Source organism: Mya arenaria, chromosome 10 (genome assembly GCF_026914265.1).
Source record: "Mya arenaria isolate MELC-2E11 chromosome 10, ASM2691426v1".
In the NCBI taxonomy this organism is placed as follows: Eukaryota; Metazoa; Mollusca; class Bivalvia; order Myida; family Myidae; genus Mya; species Mya arenaria.
This window is the reverse complement of record NC_069131.1, coordinates 62263473-62282779: the sequence shown is the minus strand read 5'-3', so window position 1 is coordinate 62282779 and position 19307 is coordinate 62263473. Positions and strand designations below refer to the sequence as shown.

The following is a 19307-nucleotide window of genomic DNA, read 5'->3' as shown; positions in this document are numbered from 1 at the left end:
CATATTAATGTTACAAATTTATTTACAATATTTGCATATCTAAATGAGTATATTCACCTTTTGTTCATCGCTGCAGTTAAGAAAACAACAACGGCATCACCTGCAACTACACCTGCAACAACGAAAACACCAACAACGACATTACCAACAACTACACCACCAGCAACGACACCCCCAAGAACGGAACCAACAATAACTACTCATATTGTGACAAGTGCAGTGTCTGGTTCTACATCGAGTGGGCATACATCAGAGCACTCGCCACACAGTACAACAGCGATATCAAATATGACTAACACGTCTCAATCAAAACATACAACGCCATCTAAAACAACACACACATCCACTACAACGCGAAAGACAACTTTAGCACCAACAATAACCTCATCGTTTGTGCCAACAACAGCAACTCAAACACAAACTCCACCAACTTCCTTTACGAGCTCTACAAGACCGACACAAATCACATCTACAACGCCTCCACAATTGGCATCTTCGTCTACCTTATCCGCAGCAACGCACGTTTCTTCTACACCAACTGTTACTTCTACTGCCGTGTTAACAACAACCGCTGTAGCTACTACTTCAGGTTCAACTACCACAACTACACCAGCAACTATGCCCACAACGACCTCAACGCCAACTCGCTTAACGACAACAATGACAACGCCAACAATTCAGCCTTTAACGACCCAGATACAAAGTTTGTGTGGATTTTGAATACACATGTTTTGATATGTCGATTCAAATATAGATAGTATATTTTGCAATTGAAACATAAAATTTAAATTGTTTTTAAATGAAGTTTTGATAAAAAAAAATCATGGGCCGTATTAAATAAGCTACTTAGATTGAGGTAAAAATAAGATTAGAAACTAAGTGTTTTGGTTGGATGTATATAAAGCTGACCAATAAGCAGAATAGAATCACTGATGCATGTCTACGGATAAGGATATTATCAACACATGTATTGAATACTAGCTCTCCTCCCAAGATAAAATGTATTGAAACATAATCACAAACATAGGCATTGTTATCTTTTAAGCATGTGACAATGGATGGGAAATGCGCTCAGCTTCATGTTACAGTTTCCACACAAACACTAGGAAGAATTGGGGAGATGCCCTGGTAAGTAAATTACGTTTATAACATATATGTTAAGTATTTACTGTAAAGTGCCACGAGTTTTTTATTCAATTTATTAGTGATGACTTAATTTGGCGAGGTTGAAAATCGGCGACGACTTTATCTCATCATTGACAGACATTGGGCCGATTGTTCAGGTCTAGTGTTTAAAGTTTATAATGTGTTATAAGACATCGTTGTTAAACTTCAAAAGTACGAACTAGTTTATGTTGTACTCAAATGATTAAACGAAACATGTACATCTAAAACAATTATCTCAAATCTTGTTAAGAACACTGCAGATTTTGAGCGTATTTGTTGAGTTTACAGAGCGGTTTCTGAAAGAAAGTTAAAAATGATGACGGTGTTCACGTGAACGATATTCCAGACAATTCGACAATTTATTAAATAATATCTCGGTAAGTTAAAAGAACGCAAGCATTAAACTCAAGTAATTTGATTACTCTAGAGTATCAAAGCTCACGGGTTTTCATAACTAGGTAAAGGATTTGCGTGAATTGTCCTCTAGGGCAGAGCATTTCTCACATTGTCAGAATTCGATTCCAAAAACTAGTTTTTGCTCGTGAACAGTAGATTTATATGTTATGTACTTTAACTTAAATGTATTATAGTATTCATATATGTTTATATGTGTAGCATAAACATTGATAAAACTATGTAAATTCATTTTCATTGACCTTTAAAGCTTACGTTTATAATTATTCATAAATCAATATAAATGATTCATTCATTAAATTCCAGAATTCTTGCCGATCCCAACATTCACATCTCGTTATTATTGAAACGGCAGACGAAGACCAATACATACGCCAGAGGTTAAGCGCCAAGATTGATACAAGTACGGTATTTGAAATACAAGAGATGTTGCGAGCCACTTATGTACGTGTGCATGGACGTATGCCTTAACTCAGAGCCACCTTATGATAAAAGATGATGGACTCATGCGAGAGCTAGTGAAAACTTTTATAGAAAGAAATGGTTATGACTCATACAAAATTGCGCACAAACGTCGTTCTCGCTTTGGTTCAAGCTCACATAATTATTTCGTTCGTTTTATAGTTAGAAAACTGCACCGTGTTTTGTATGGACACGCTTTCGCCATGAAAACGGTGGACATTTTAGTACGTGTAGAGCAGCAAAAGATATCGATTACTTTTAATGTATCCATATTATATTACATTCTTAGTCTATAGTTTAGAGTCGAATGAGGCTGAAAAAGGAGAGAACCTAGTTTATTCAGTGTTAATATGTGAATGAGTTCTTCATACACGTTGTCTCTAACCGTAAAGAAATCGTCTTGGTTTTCTAAATATAAAAGTATGCAAATTTTGTAGTAAAAGGTGTAGTGATTGTATGTGTAGTCGTTAAGTGTTTAAACAACAAACGAGTATTCGCAATCAACTTCTGATTGATGTTTAGTTTAGGTCTTAGTACTGCACATAATGTATGTATGCTATTCTTTGAATTCAGTTCAATACTTGCAATAAGAAAGTAAGATAACATGAATATCCCGGATAATAAGTAATTTCTGATGGACTAGAACTTCGCTTACTTTGACATGGATTCCTTGAAAGATTAACGGTAACGTAAATGAAAGTGAATCAGTTGTCTTAGCAGAAACGCTGCAAACATTTTTTGTATATATAAATTGGTTTTTAACTGAACTTTAAAGTAAATGTATGTTTGTCATATACGTGAAAAGCTAGAAATGTGTTGTTTTTTTCAATCTTAAATGTCGCTTTTTTACATAGAAATGTAAAGGGCAATGCATAAGTAGTATATAAACTTTATGTTATTGCGTGTGGAAGCTAAACTTGAAATATTTTCGCTTTAGGAAAAGCTCTCATAATCGAAATGTACGTGGTAAGCTATATATGTAGCTATACGAAATAGAATCAATACTTACATTTCCGATGATTATGTACCAAAATCTTGTTGCAAAACGTTTATTTATAAAACTTATGCGGCCCCTTTATTCCTCGCTCCTTTGACAAAAACAGGGATATTAAATATCTTCAAAACGACAATCAATTACTTAACAATTATAATGAGCAAATAAATCCAAGTAAGCATTGCTCTCGTTTAAACAAAGCAAAACTGTGTAATAGCTTTCGACCCTAATATTCACCACCGTCTACAGGCACAATACGAACACGACGGCGTGTATGAAGTATAGATGATGACAGGTATTAAAAATAGCTAGAAATCACGTAATTGTTTTATTGCAATTAATTTGTTAAGAGTAATAATTTGCTTCTTGCGAATTATCAATAGGTAACAACGACGATACGGATACTGCAGTTTGGGTGGGAGGTACCGATAATGACAGGGAGGGTCAATAGGAGTGGATGAATACAATAACTGGATCACGTGACAGAATCACAGGGTACACCAACTGGTTACCGGGAGAACCGGACTCAGGTTTGTGTTAACCCAATTATCTGATTTATTAATCTGATTCTTTTATCGGTTTCAGGTCAGTTTCCTCTGGTCAACGAATATGTTTAGTTTTACCTGTTAATGTAGTGGGACACTAGCGGTGTTACGTGTCTAGTATCCTTCAGGGGTACATCAGTTCTTTGTCTATAATGTAGCTATATATTTGCTGGCCATTCGGACCATAGCATATGGCTCAGTTAATCGCAAAGGCAATACCAATTGCCGGCGATTTGGGGCAAACCATAGATAGACTCTAGGCAGCGTCCCCCTATAACTGTCAATTAACTGTTAAATCCATTTGAGACCACAATTTTCAAACAGCGGTTAAAGTTTATGTTTTCTAATGGCTTTCTCTCAGAGCATATATCCATTATCAATAGAATAAATGCTTTTCAGGCGATGGCGAACATGACGAGGACTGTATGACATTGGTGGGCAACCATGGCTTTTTCTGGCAAGACCACAAGTGCAACCAACACATGTACTTCGTGTGCGAGAAACCAGTAAACATACATTCAGTAATTGTCAGTACAACGGCAGCCCTCTCACCATACACCGGACCGTCTACTGTTCATCCGCAACAACATATTACCAGCAAACCCTGTAAGCATGTTGAATGTATTGTTCATAGTGTTATCATTTTATGATAACGATTTGGAAATGCTTAGATATAAACATGACTGACTCATTACCATTTATTTGTTCTCATATACATTATCGTTCTTTTAATGATAACGATTTGGAAAAGTTATTATACAAACATGAATGACTCATTACCATTCATTTGTTCTCATATACATTACAGTTTTGTACTTTTATTGGTTACGAAGCCTATAATCGTAATTCAATATTCAAGACAGTACATATTAAGACATTTGGCGATGGTACATGAACGTTTGATTTTAATGTAGCTCTTACTCGCATGGTATTATAAAATTCTTGTTTATTATATGCACATTGATTTTTGGCAATCTGACAGGTCGCATATTTAACACGAAGGGATGTCGGATTCTAGTACTACAGTGCTTTTATCATAATGACATATTTTGAAAATGACTTCTCTAGATTTTAAGTAAGGTATTCCTCGTTGATATTGGTTGTAATAATGGTTGTAATTCATTCGAAATAATTTTATTGGTCGAAATCGGATGATATGGTATTTTACATTTTAGGCCTAGACTTTTAATCTTTTTTTTTAATTTTGGAAGGAGTGTGTGACGTTTTTTTTATTCGAAAAGCATGATATATAAGTATGCACTTTATTATCTTTAAATTACACGTATGAAGGGAAATTAAATGTTTTTTTACTAAAAATGGAACACAACTTTTTTTCAATGGAATAGGGTATGAAGAAGAAGAGCGAAATTCAGAAAACTAAAAATCATTTTCTTCTCTTACCGTTATTAATAACTGTAGTTTCATGTTATAGACTGTGGAGCATGGGAGCAGCATGCAAATTCCTGTTATTTGTTCCACACAGGAGATAGACAAACATGGAACAGCGCAAATGTAAAGATTTGATATATTTAGCAAATTATCTTTAAATTTGTAAGTTTTTTGTTCACTGCATTGCTGAATCTTATGTAAATCACGCATTTCATAGTTTTGTGTACGTTTGAGCTAAAAATGATTATTTTCGAGTTTGTCCCCTTAAGTGGTGTGTCAAATCTAACCAACGAAAAATCTGCTTAGGTCTGAAACTCAAATATTGTCTTATACGGCTTCTGTAACGCCTATATCGATTGCTCAACATGATCTTGGTAAACTGAATGAATGAAGTCCACTGATGCGCTTTTATGATTATTCCGAATAAATATTTCTACTAGTAATTTGTTTTGCAATACATACATTAATCCATGGCAGAGTTGTAATGACGACGTACTTATGTTTAGATGTTACTAGCGAAAACACACCACTGCATTGGAATTTTTTTCTAATTTATTTGATTAAACAACTCATAAGCAAGTCATTTGAGTGCTCAAGCAAAGCAATGGTTGATCATCATATGATATTTTGATTATCGCCAATATTTTTCTTACAAACATACGCTTTTAACAATGGAAACTAACAGCGAGGATATTATTTTTTTTTTTTAAATGAATGCGTCATTAAGATTATTGTGTTGCGCGTTTATAGTACGGGATGTATTATCGTTTACCTGCGGTGTACGCGCGGGCATGCGCTGTCGGGCGGCCTCTGGTATGTTGTCAGATCAATACGTTAAGAAGCATTTGTCCAATCATAACCTACTATGGGCAAAATGTTAACGGGCATTTTTTTTTTGTAGAAATTGCCCCCAAATCGGCCTTGTCCTGTCAATAACTTTAAAAGCCTTTGCACAATCATCGACAGCTCTGGTCAGAATGGGTATGGGCATAATATATTGGACAAGGTCGTTATCCATATTTATCGAGAGTTATTGCCCTTTAATTATGTAAATTACCTAACAGCAGCCTTGTCCAATCAATACATTTAAAAAATGTCAGATTTCGTATGCACGCCTGCAATGACAGCACTACATTTACAGTCTCCGCTCTCTAAATGACTAATGTATCACCAAACTTAATGTCCTAAACATAGGATGGGAGTACTTGGCGATAATTGGCTCTCTTTTTGAAATATTTTATAAATTCTTACTGATTATTTTACGGGATTTAATTTTAAGGGGATATTTGGTAAATTGCGTGGAATTCAAATAAAGCATTCAATTACCCTTTTAGTGTTACTTATTTAAGTAAGACTTGCTATTGTAGGGGTATACTAATATGCATCGTACAGATTATTAATAAATTATTGCTGATCATACAGTAAATACCGTATTGACTGTGTAAGAAACTCATTTATAGAACTACTGTGCGATCCATAACTCCCACCTGGCAATCATTGATACTTCTGATGAGGACCATTTTATCGGAAACGTCTTTAGGCAACGCATTAGTACCAGTAAGTATTTAATGTTTTCTACAAGAGTATATGGGAACACAAAACACTGATAAATGGCACCTATTTCCTGTATTTGATTTAGTTCAATACAGGCATTTGCTTATAGAAAAACATTTAAGTTAATGTACTGATAAAAGGATTGTTATTCTTGCAGAATAAATCCCACGACTCCTAATGAAAACATTTAATGTCGTGAAAACGACGTCATGGTGCACGTTCTCATCTTCGTCGGGCAAGTATGTCATACTCGTCCTCATGTGCCTTGATAATATCACGGGGGTGGGGGCGGTTATATTTTTATTCGGGAACGAATTTCAAAGTGAAATATTACTACATATATAAATCTGTGTATCAATGTATAATATTACACGATTCGTTACCAAATAAAAAAGGTTAACGCTATATATCCTCGCAGATCACCACCATGATTCAGACAACGGGGTGTGGGTCGCCGGAAATGATGGGGACAGTGAGGGAACATGGCGGTGGACGGACGCTGCGACCGGAAATAGCCATCCTGTTCAAGGGTACACCAATTGGCACCATGGAGAACCGGATGCGGGTAAATACAGATATGTTAACGTAATTAGAACAATGACTAAATTATATAAGAATGATGAACATAACTCAGTAGTTTTCCTTGAACAAAGAACGTTTTGACCTAATAAGGAAACCGAAATGCTTAAATGATAACAAAACTATGTAATCAATTTCCTAGTGATCTTCCTCGATCGGTAGATATAGTATGTGTACGTACGACAGTATGTATTTCTTTTAATAATTTTAACCCAAATATCTGCAAAATTTAAGTGATGATCCATTGTACTTCATTATTTTAAAAGCTATCTTTTATCAAGATACATTAGAAAAGGCTAGGATTCTCTTTACTGCTCCGTGTATCAAAGACCAGTGTATAAGCAAACACAATAGAAAGATTTTGCAAATCAAAAATGGCGTTGTTACGCGCCTATTTATTTCTTGGCAATAAAGTTGATAGTCGGCAACACATCACTTTCCACAGCATTTAGGGCAATTTGACTAGTTCACAAATCTCAAATACTATCATTTTAAGTGAAATATGTGATGAACAACTAGTACTAGTTGTTCATCACATAGTTTACTTAAAATGATAGTATTTGAGATTATTCCATAAGATTCGATAATTATTGGCCAAATATGATGAGAAACGTTATTGAGTACTTATTTGTAAAAAATGCCTTATTTGATATCTATTACGCTCTAGCACCTGTTTTGGTAGCACAACGAACTTTTATAGTTCATGTATGAATATAGGCCAAATCGAATGGAAGGTGAATGGTAATATGTCCTTGATCTATTAATATGCCATATAAAAACCTTTAAACACTCAAGTAATTTCATCTGTTTATGTTTAAAATTGAAACGAAAGCCCATAAGATCACGGTCAATTTAGATACTTGACCAAATCAGAACAGTGATCAGCTTTCTCAACCATTCCTTATCACATTTCATATGCATAATCATAATATCTCGGTTATTTGTGATATTGTAACTAGTAGACCTATATTTATATGACGTCTATATAATGGAAACGATATATTACCTTGAGGGCACTCTTTCACTTCCATTTATTTCTCCCAACCTAATCATGTTCAAAAACAGCATATGGGGTGATTAGATTGACTATGTACCAAATCTGTCATTGCTCTTGATGTATAAAAATGCCAAGTTACACATAAACTACTCTTAAGCGCCTTTATTTCTTCAACAATCCTCATCATAGTGTTGAGTTATGTGACCTGGAATTAGAGGTAATTGCTCTTGTGTTTATGCCAATGTTTAATTGTTAACTATCACTGGAAACCCTTATCAATATTTCAATCATCAGAAGATATTTATACACTCAGAATGTTTAAACCATTCCGATCTGAGTTGAGTGCAATTATGACACGTTGGTTTACCTCTACGCTCTGATCTTTTGTCAGCAGTTTTGTATTACTGTTTTCAAGAATATTACACCTAATTCGGCTCATTTCAAGACAAAAATCAATCCGTGAGAGTGCAGATTTAAGGTTCGACAGACAGGCGGTCATCTTAATTGGCTCTTGAAGTATCTAAAAATAAAATATGGTTTGATATTAGCAAGATAACATTCTTATCAGCTATATATATGGTGTCCTTATCGCCATTATTAAATACAGTCCAATTTACAATATGGGTCATTTCACGTCATATACTAAATTAACAGGTCAGTATATAATCCAAAATTATTAACACAATAGAAGGTGAAATTTCATCAAGATTTCTGTCCAGAGTGATTGCTCTTAACGTTAAATGTTTAACGTATATGAATAATAAAGACCTACTTCTACACTAAGGTCTTTTCATTAATACCGTTATTGGCATTCTTTCGACCGTATTGTACTATTAAAATACGACTTATTTTTTTAAAGAGGCAGACGAATAACTTTACGCAAAACATGATTGGGCCCAAAAAATGGTTAAATTATCAGAACGAAAATTGTCCGAATACCGAGTTTGAGCTATGTCGGATATATTAAACACTAGGTAAGTCAGATTATCGAAAATATAAAGAACACAATAGAGAGAATTATTTAAGCTCTTTGATATGCCTTTCGTCACATAAAATAGTAAATATAAATATTAAGCAAAAATGCAGCAGTAGCAGTAGAAGTAGTACTACTAGAAGTAGTAGTAGTAGAAGTAATAGTAGTAGTGGTAGTAGTAGTAGTAGTAGTAGTAGTAGTAGTAATGGTTGTTTTATAAGTAGTAGAAGTAGAAATAGTAGAAGTAGTAGTAGTAGTAGTAGAAGTAGAAGTAGGAGTAGTAGTAGTAGTAGTAGTAGTAGAAGTAGTAGTAGTAGTAGTAGTAGTAGTAGTAGTAGTAGTAGTAGTAGTAGTAGTAGTAGTAGTAGTAGTAGTAGTAGTAGTAGTAGTAGTAGTAGTAGTAGTAGTAATAGTAATAGTAGTAGTAGTAGTAGTAGTAGTAGTAGTAGTAGTAGTAGTAGTAGTAGTAGTAGTAGTTGAAGTAGTAGTAGTAGAAGTAGCAGTAGAAGTAGTAGCGGTAGTAGTAGTAGTAGAAGTGTTGGTAGTAGTAGTAGTAGTAGTAGTAGTAGTAGTAGTAGTAGTAGTAGCAGTAGCAGTAGTAGTAGTACTAGTAGTAGTAGTTTCAAATACGCCAATAAAAGCATTGTCTTCATTATTTAAAATATTAGACCTTCGGATCCGAAAGTGATAATAGCTTAATTTATGTATAATAGGGTAAGTGATCATATCGTTTATTTTAAAAACAAAGGTTATTCAAGATGTTTAGAGCAACGTTCGTCTTTCTTTAAATACAGGATATTAGAGGTGACTTCTCTCTGATTGTATTGAGTTTTTATGCCCCCACAAAGTGGCGGCATATAGGGTTGCCCTTGTCCGTACGTACGTCTGTCCGTCTGTCTGTCTGTCTGTACGTACGTACGTCCCGAAGATTGTTTCCGATCTAATTCTTGAAAACCGTTTGTCCAATCCTCACCAAACTTTAAACACATGTTTGTGACCATAATATCTTGATCAAGTTCGACAGTCATGGAAATCGCTTTAGACATTTAGGAGTTACGGCCCTTTTTTGCCAAAAATACTTCAAAAATATATGTTTCCAATCTAATTCTTGAAAACTGTTTGTCCAATCCTCACCAAACTTTAAACACATGTTTGTGACCATAATATCTTGATCAAGTTCGATAGTCATGGAAATCGCTTTAGTCATTTAGGAGTTACGGCCCTTTTTTGCCAAAAATACTTCAAAAATATATGTTTTTTCTAAAGCTATGATTCAATAATCACAATCATTAATTATGTTATGTTTCAATACCTCTTTAAAGTCAAAAGTATTCGATATACATAAAATACCCTTAGTTTCCGACAATTCGCAATTCAAATAGCATATCAATAATGCAACACAGAATCTGGGAAAAAAAATCCATTAAAAAAATAAGGTAAAACAGTATTAGCGAACACGTTAAGACATATAATTAATTTGTATCAAATGGTTAAAAAGACATCGATACTTAATAAATAGAACAGTATAATCATACGAGAAAATTAACATTATCGCTGTTGACTAAAAAGTCTCCATAACAAAAATATGCTTACAAGACTATTCTGGCGATGTGCTGATGTCTAAATTCAATATTGGAAAACATAGTGTGAAATAAAATTCAGAAATGCAGATGATATTGATACAACAGGAGATTGTCAAATAAAACACAAAAACACAGCGCGAAGCACATGGTATTGCAGACATAACGGAGGAAAATGTGAAAAAATGAAAGGAATGCACTTTTGTATCAGAATTAAATGTATCTTAAATATAGGGTTTAGCATGCTAAAAACTACAAACGTGGAGTTAGGAGGCAAGGAGTTTAACAACTTCTAAACATATACGATAGCTGAGACAATTACAAAACTACCAAAGCAAAACAACATTATTTTTAGAACAATTTTTAAACAGACTAGAAAGCTGAAGATACACATACCTTCAAATCTTGATTCTCCGAAATACAAGAATAACAGCTGATACAATTATAACAGGTCACATAACAGGGGTAAAGGGAAGCAGCAACGTCAAGCACAAATTGCTTTTTAATATATGTTTAGTGTGATTAGAATCAGGTACATCGATTGACTGAATCAGAGTCACAGCCGGTGGACGAGACATTTTATGAATCACTCTTACCCGAACCGATTGTCACGATGTACATGTCACGTCGTTGAAACGTTCATTTGTTTCATTAAGTACGTTAAGCGGGCATTGTTTACAGGCAAATTATCTTCAATTTGGATTTAAAAAATAGCATCAACACTTTTTATTGTTTCTCTTAAAGCCACACACTCACAGATTGACCGTATTAACATATTTTGTCTTAAAATGAGTCACTTTTACGTAAAAATCTTGCAACCAGTGTTTTAAGACTGTTGATAAAAATCAGATCGCAGTTTTAATATTTACGTTCAAAACATGCTGTTTAGTACCACAAAAATATATTTTACACCATTTAAAGGCGTCAATTGGAAATTCGACTGAAAAACTTACCGTTCTCACGGAATATGTGAGATGTCATTTTAAAACATTTCAACCTGGCATACTGAGTGCTACATTACTGTTATTCAGAATCCCGGGGACCAAATGCATTTCATCGGATAAAACAACAAATTTGCTACTTACACAGTAGTGGAAATAATCGTTTTGACAATAAACTGATGTTTCACATACAACATTACATCAGCTGTAGTAATAAGAATCTTGAAATCCTGGATTGGGTGCCTTCGACACATAGTACTCTGAACCTTTACAATCTGTTCGTATCGATTTTGTCTATTCAAGAACTGTAAGGGCACTTGATCACGTATGCTATGTTGGCAGCTAATGTTTGTTTGACACTTGTTATAGTTAAGTCATTCCATTTACTTTTTCAAATGAATACCGAACAGCAACTGGAGATTATTGTGCATAATCACTTACACACTACATATGCAGTAAATTTTATATTATCGAAAATCGATGTGTTTTCTTTCTTATTCATATTACTTCAATCAAGAACGCAATAATCTTGGTGGAGTTGTAACTGTAAAAAAACAAAATGAAGTAGAGTGTATATATCTGTCAGTACAATAAGGTTAAGCTGGCAATATTACAGTTGCGTGTTTCTAATGTAACAGACTGAAAACAAAGCCCATTTGGCGTTCTTAATCTGCAGAAAGATTTGCTAGAATATGTACAGATGTTAAAAATTTCAGCTTTTGCAGTAATAATTTCTTAAACAGGGTTTCAGATAATATAAATCATGAACAACTTTCTCAAAATTTGTTAATGGTTATTAGGATATTATAGTAAAGTACAAAAGTAGTTATAAATCGCTGATTGATTATAGTATTGCTCCTCTCGATTTCAACGGTGATGTTTTAAAGAAAATTCATAAAATTGAAATGTTTCCAGTAGGTAGTTCGGCAGATAGACTCAATGAATTAGTTGGATTGTATTTAAACCGTGAATATAAAAGCAATTCTTTGAAAACTACTTGCCTTCTAGTTTTTGAAGATGGATTCCTTAAAGGATAAATAGGGTTGAATATAGCATTCTTACAAAATTAAGCTTTCAGTCCTTTGATTTTATAAAACTTTTGCGAATTCATGTTGTCTTTAAAGCATTGTTTTGGCTGACTCAGAGTGTTTTGGCATGTGACGTCATTTTTCTTCAAATATTTTACATAGGTAATCAATTGGATGAATGGAGTAGCTGTGTCGCTTTTATTTTTAATAATAATTTTTCTATATGTTCCTAGTTTTAGTACACTGTTGCTTTTTATTCTGAAACTCCATGGTCACTCAGTTTTTAACCTTTTATTATAAAAGGAAGACTGTGTGTGATGCTTATAGTTTCAAACAATGACTGCATCGTATCTTTGAAAAGGTTTTGCATTAGGTGTTCTAAATTGTATTCCTCCGTCTGCAGATAGAGTTGGGATCTCTAATCATTGAAGTACTTGGGGTTTACTTATAAGCTTATTATTATTTGTTTTATTGTGAAGTTTCCTCAAGTCAATGCATATTTTGATAATACTAACTTTTAAGTTTTTTTTTTCTTTATTTAGGATACTAGAGAGTTCTTTTTACACGTAAATTGGTTTAAACCCCAAGTAAGTTTACATTTTACTGACCGTTCCAAGGCGGTACTTAACAAACCTTGATAAACATACCTATAGTTTTTTTTATATATAATAGTATGTATGCACTGTGCTGTTTTCGGAGTTTTGTGATTGTGATGTTAGTCTATGTTTCCTGTTTGTGTTTTTTTTGTTGTATGTCTTTGGAGTTTACCCAGTGCCATTAAACCAGGTTGATGTTTAAACTTTATGCTACTGAACTTGTTATTATAGTTGTTCACATATTTATAGATAGCAAAGCAATCGTTGCCTGCGTGCTTTATTTAATCGGGCTGATGGCCTCAACGACGATTGTGTCTGATCAGTATGGAAAGTTTAAGATTGCAATACTACCATTGAAGGAAGTATTTAGTGTGATATCATCACTGGCAAAGAAACAACAATATAAATCCGCGTACAAAACATACATGGCGTGATTTATTTACAAGGATAGTGACCTAGACAGAGTTTATATATGTATTATAGGTAAAAAGTTCCAAGGTGTCAACAACTTTGTTCAATATCTACTCGGTTTGGTTTTGTTAAAGGTTACAGAAACCGACTTTTTACGCTGAATTGGCAAAATAGTGAGAAAAGATTTTATTTTTTACAGGGGATGGTGACCACGACGAAGATTGTATGTGTCTGATCGGTAACAAAGGATTTGAATGGCAAGATTACAGTTGCGACAAACACATGTTCTTTGTCTGTGAAAAAACTGCGTAAGTAAACGTAGACTTCTTTTCTTTCTTTTATTTATAACCTTGTCTATATTCCGAAGAAGAACAAAGTCGGGATATTGCCATAGTCATGTTTCTGGAGTCGGCGACGAGTTGCAAGTTATTTAACTCTTGATATAAAACGGTTCCCTATATTTAAAAAACACCTTGTATAAATGTTGCTCAAACAATACACACGAACATACACTCTTTAAATCGTTTTTAATATAATATTTAAGATTTTATGCCTCTTTTTCGACTTGGCGTTCCCACTACATCGGACGTTTAAACACTTATTATAATTGTTAATGGTATTGTAAAGAAAAGATGATCCCATTTGTAGTTATACATTTCAATTTAGATGGATAGATAATATTATATCTATATATTCTAGTTCGAGTGTATAATGTACATAACGAGGGTAATGAGTTAAGTAACTGTTTTGTACCATGTTGCCAATGACAATTTAGTCGCATGGTACGCTTAAGCTCCGGGTTCTTGCTACCGTTCCGATATAAAAAAATAAAAAAGTACTTATACAACAAGAACTAATTTTATGTTGTTTATACATTGTCACTGTAAGGTGTCACTTAAATTGTATGTTTCTGTGAAAATCTGTATCAGTATATTATAACACTTAAATATTGTTTTTCCATGTACAATACGCTAGAATGCAGTCCTGTAGTTTTATATAAAGTTCGCCCACTTGTCACCTTTAATTGATTTATGCTATAATGGACGAAATATGTTTGCAAAAGTATAATTTTTCTCACTGCGATTCTTTTGTTTACAGCATCAGAATTGCACCTCTGGTTGGCTGACGTCGTTGCAATTGCTAATTTTGTTTGTATTCATCAATAAATGGCTCTATTGCTGCGGCTATAAGTGGGTTCATCTATGAACTAAGTTTATTCCTGGTGAAATTAGTGAGCTATGAATAAAAAATGAACTATACAAAACATTTAACATATCATACACAGAACTCAACAATTAAGTATCACATCAGATATTTGGTGTATATAAATAAACATTGACTCAAACGTAATTTAAATGATCTGATAATTCTACTTTTATTTGGTACATAAATAAATTCAGTATAATCTAAAGCATTTTTTGGCAGAAACAATCATTTATTTAATTACCAATCGACAGAACAACACTTTTAAAATATTGAAATTGTTATGGCTATGAAAGTGGTTCCGTAAGCGTTCGAATTTTTCTTTAATCTTTATCATAATTAAAATATAAATTGTTAGCTGAAATGTGTGACTGCATAAGCTTGGATAAATCTGACAACGTAACTGTCTAACAAGTCTATACACACATTTTGTGTACATTAAACTCTTATTAAAGATGTAATTTCATCTAAAACATCAACAAACAATAGCTGCAATTGAAAACAAATTCACGGGCTTGCATTGTGAAGTTCCATCGGTCCAATTTTGAAGGTAAAACTGGCGTTTATTGTGAAAACAATGATTGACTCCGCTGTTAAAGTTGCACTGACATCCACTGTAAACGTTTTTATTGTTTCCATTGTAAAAGTTTCACTGGCTTTTATATTAACATAACGAAATCCTTTATATATTTCGATGCGTTTTATACACTTATTTTTCATCATTTGCATAACAAGGAAATATTTCGGGATCGAAACAAAATAGTTATAAAAGATAGTACGATGTCTGGTGTCTGAATGTATTATGCCCTTTTATACGTTTTTGTACCAGACGTAAGATATTGGCGTATTCAAAATCATAAAGCAGATACTCTTTTTATTGAATTCATACATGCGGATTACTTCATTGGCTAAACAGTTCTGGAATGATGTTAAGACAATGATAGAAATGTTAGGAACATCTGTTAAAGAAATTAAATTAGTGGAACGTTTTAAAGGTAATATAAGGATCACATTAACTATGCAACCATATACCACAGGGATGTTATCACCTTTAACAGTATGCTAAATTTGATATTAACCCCAAAGTAAGTGAATTGTCCAGAAAAAAATAGAGACACACTAACAATTGAGCAACTGATTTTATTTCTGATATAATTACTGTGTATCAGACTTTTATTATCACGCAATATCATTTACTATGGCAGAAATGCCCCGAGGACAGGGAAATCACCTACAAGGTGTCAACTGGTCTCTCACCCAGTGTTTGTCACCTAGTTTTTGCAGGAAACTACTATGCTAATGGTAAGACGCTAGCAGTTTGTGATAATAGAGAAATGAAACATTCGAATAATCGGTATATATGTGTTTATTGCTCTTAAATCAGTAGAGGGCTAGCAATGACATGAACAAACTGGAATGGAAGTTGTTAAAAGTAAACCAAAGTAAGCGAAATAGACATTAATTCAATGTCAATACTATGTACTGAAAACTAGTTTGACATCCTCGTAACTCTTATTATGCTATCCACGACAAACCGGCCGTCATATTTGTCAATCCAATATATGGTTGATGAGATAGCACTGTAAGTATTGACACCGTCTTATCTACGAAGTGTATAAGGCAATCGGCATATACCGTTTGACCGTACAACGTTTGTCCATTAACCATGCAAACATATAAATATAAAATATAATGCCCAAGGCATGAATTCATACAATGTGAACATACATTCTAAAACATATTTTTCTTCAGAACACAGCATCCATTTAATAATAAATGTTCTTACAATTTTAATTTATCAAAACAATGCTGTTCAAGAATCAGCTTAAGGATGTTTTAACCCCTTTTTAGTTTAAATGCTTCTTAACAATATGTTCAATGTTTTGTTGAATGTGTTATCTTATCAAGTTGACCTACAAATGTATCGTACGATCGCCTGTTTTGTATATTGGAAAACAGTCGTAACATATACATCGAAAGTAAGAGTAAGTTTGTTGGTCATTTTACAGTTTGTTTATATGAGAAAATTATCAATACGTTTCATTTTTAACGTAAACAAAATAATGTTCGTAGAACTTCCACACTCTAAAAACATCCTTATTTTTAACAGATTGCCAAAAAAGTCCCGAAAATTAAATTTAACCGTGCATTGTGCAGCGATACCCTCTGATAATTTAAATCACGACAACAATTACCAATGCTTTGTTTTTAAAGTGACACTCTTATTTAAAATCAGTACACACACATGTCAACAAACACAAATTTTGAGTATGAAACCTTTACATATTAATAAATAATAGTATTATTTTCATATCTGTATTTATTTATCATTGTAAAACCTATAATTAAAGGTTTATAATAAGTCGAATACGGCTTAGTGAATAGTAACGAATAACTCGTATCAAACAAAGAAGCTGAGTTTAGTGAAAACATTACAAACATACAGCTTTACAAGAACACTGAAGCCCGACACATACGTTCATCGTTATTTTGTTTAATAGGGGCATAGTTGAAGAATAAGGACAACCAAAGTTATATTCCTTGCTACTCTTATGCGTATTCTCGCTAGTCTTCTTTTATTTCATAATAAGATATCCAATGTGAAATTATGCATATTTTCGATGTGATTCTGGAATCATTTGAAAGAGTTGTATGTGTAAGGAAAGAATACGTTTAAAACATACCGACACATATTTTGGAAATAAGCTTCTATTGACTGATAACATTGAACAAAGGCAAGTGTAGGTCCAATTTCAGTTGAAATAAAGAAAACATGCATACTGCAATAACATTTTCTATAAAGATTGTTCTGCCATTTAATTATAATAGAGTAAAAAGTTGCAATGTCGAAGTCAGATAACGGACATTCGATGTAACCGAATTACAAAACAAGCTTAAAAAAATGTATTGGAAAAGTTCGACTTAACAAGATTATCAGATAACAGATTTCGACTTAGCGAGTTTCGACTGTATAAGTAATCGGTAATAATAGCATATTCAACTGATACTAATATAACATTCGACCACCATACTTGTACCTGAAAGTCACTAGCACGATCAACTGAAAATCGTACTGTATTTAACTTGTTTACTTTATGTACTGAACGGTTTTGAATTTCCAATGTTAAGGTTTTGGATGGTTATAAGAATCTTGAAGGTGTTATTTCCATCCGTTTCCTGTTCGTTCGTTGAAGAACAACACATTTACGTAAGTGCAGTCAAATCGTCATGTTTGTTTTCCTATTGATCATGTCAATATGTCACAATGATTTGTCGATTTCAATTCAGCCAGGAATCATTTACTATTTGTCCCAATCATAATCTATTCGTTAAATACTCAGAAAAACATAAATGAAAGTCAAACATGAAGCCGTGTATTCAAATGAAATGAACTGTGTAACTTCTGAAGGTGGGTACTTTGCAGTTGTCATTTGTAAAACAATGCATGTCATTTGCGAGTGATGGCACTTGAACACTACTTGATTTTGTCATCAAAATGTCAATGCAAGCTTTTATTTAAACAAACTTAACACATATCAAAATGTGTCTGTTTATATTGACGATCGCTTGGTAATGCCAATACTGCTTATTTATCAGATTGAAAATAATACTTTAAGGCAAAGTAATACTTTAAATGAGTAATATATTTCAGTAAATATCGAGTCGCGATTTTATCATATAAGGTTTGAATGGTTTGTTTTACACATGATAATATCAGTCCTGAACGATTCAATCATCGCTGGCGTCTTTCTAATCAATTTTTGGTAATCTGAATTTTATTTAAAATAATTAAGGATATCTTCGGTAATATTTGTTAGTTTCGGTATGCAAAACGAACTAAATCATAAATTGTTTCAGATAAGCTTGCAGATAATAATATCATTCTATCTTGCTTGTACATTGAACATTTTTGACCGAAGAACAAACGTTGTGATCTTAGGTTAAACGACATTTAATAAATACATGCTAACTAAAAAGTAATATGACGAATTGGCAAAGTTTCAGCAAAATTAAACGCATGCCTGATGCATCCAAATTACATATGTAGGTTTGAAAACAAACAATACTTGTTGTTCATAGCGTTCATAGAGTCAAATTTGTCATATTTATAAGTTGAGTATAAACATTCTAATGATTTATAGAAATGTATTAGTATATAGTTGTTGCATGGGCATTTGTAAAACAGTCAAAACTGTTGTCCCGAGGGGGAGGGGATGACATTCTGAACTGTTGACTGATGTTAGTTAACTGTACTAAACTAGTGTGACGACCACCAAACGCGCCAGAGACAAAGAAAACCAGCAACAAAATAACAATAAGAAGGGAATAGTTTTATAAATAGTTTTATGAATGTATTTCCAAATAGGTAATGTGAACACCAAACAAAATAAATCAAAGAGTCACCAAGATTTCTTAACAAATGCTGATTTATGCTATTGTCCACATTATTAAACCAACATGAACTATTGAAAAC

The 19307-nt window shown here is 33.3% G+C and overlaps 1 protein-coding gene across 1 annotated transcript; it reads left to right on the top strand.

Moving 5' to 3' along the window:
• The first annotated feature begins 420 nt into the window (after window positions 1-420).
• On the top strand, window positions 421-14837 carry LOC128206863 (perlucin-like). Its single transcript, XM_052909564.1, has 10 exons — window positions 421-703; window positions 1046-1128; window positions 1888-1984; window positions 3421-3567; window positions 3982-4188; window positions 5015-5094; window positions 6432-6528; window positions 6944-7090; window positions 13830-13938; window positions 14729-14837. The coding sequence occupies exons 4-10, from the start codon at window positions 3495-3497 to the stop codon at window positions 14754-14756; spliced, it is 741 nt and encodes a 246-aa protein (XP_052765524.1). The 5' UTR covers window positions 421-703; window positions 1046-1128; window positions 1888-1984; window positions 3421-3494; the 3' UTR covers window positions 14757-14837.
• The last annotated feature ends 4470 nt before the right edge of the window (window positions 14838-19307 follow it).

Coding starts and splice junctions, on each gene's coding strand:
- LOC128206863 (XM_052909564.1), top strand. CDS start 3,495: ATGAATACAATAACTGGATCACGTGACAGAATCACAGGGTACACCAAC. Junction 6,529..6,943: donor TAGGCAACGCATTAGTACCA/GTAAGTATTTAA, acceptor ATATCCTCGCAG/ATCACCACCATGATTCAGAC. Junction 13,939..14,728: donor TTTGTCTGTGAAAAAACTGC/GTAAGTAAACGT, acceptor TTTTGTTTACAG/CATCAGAATTGCACCTCTGG.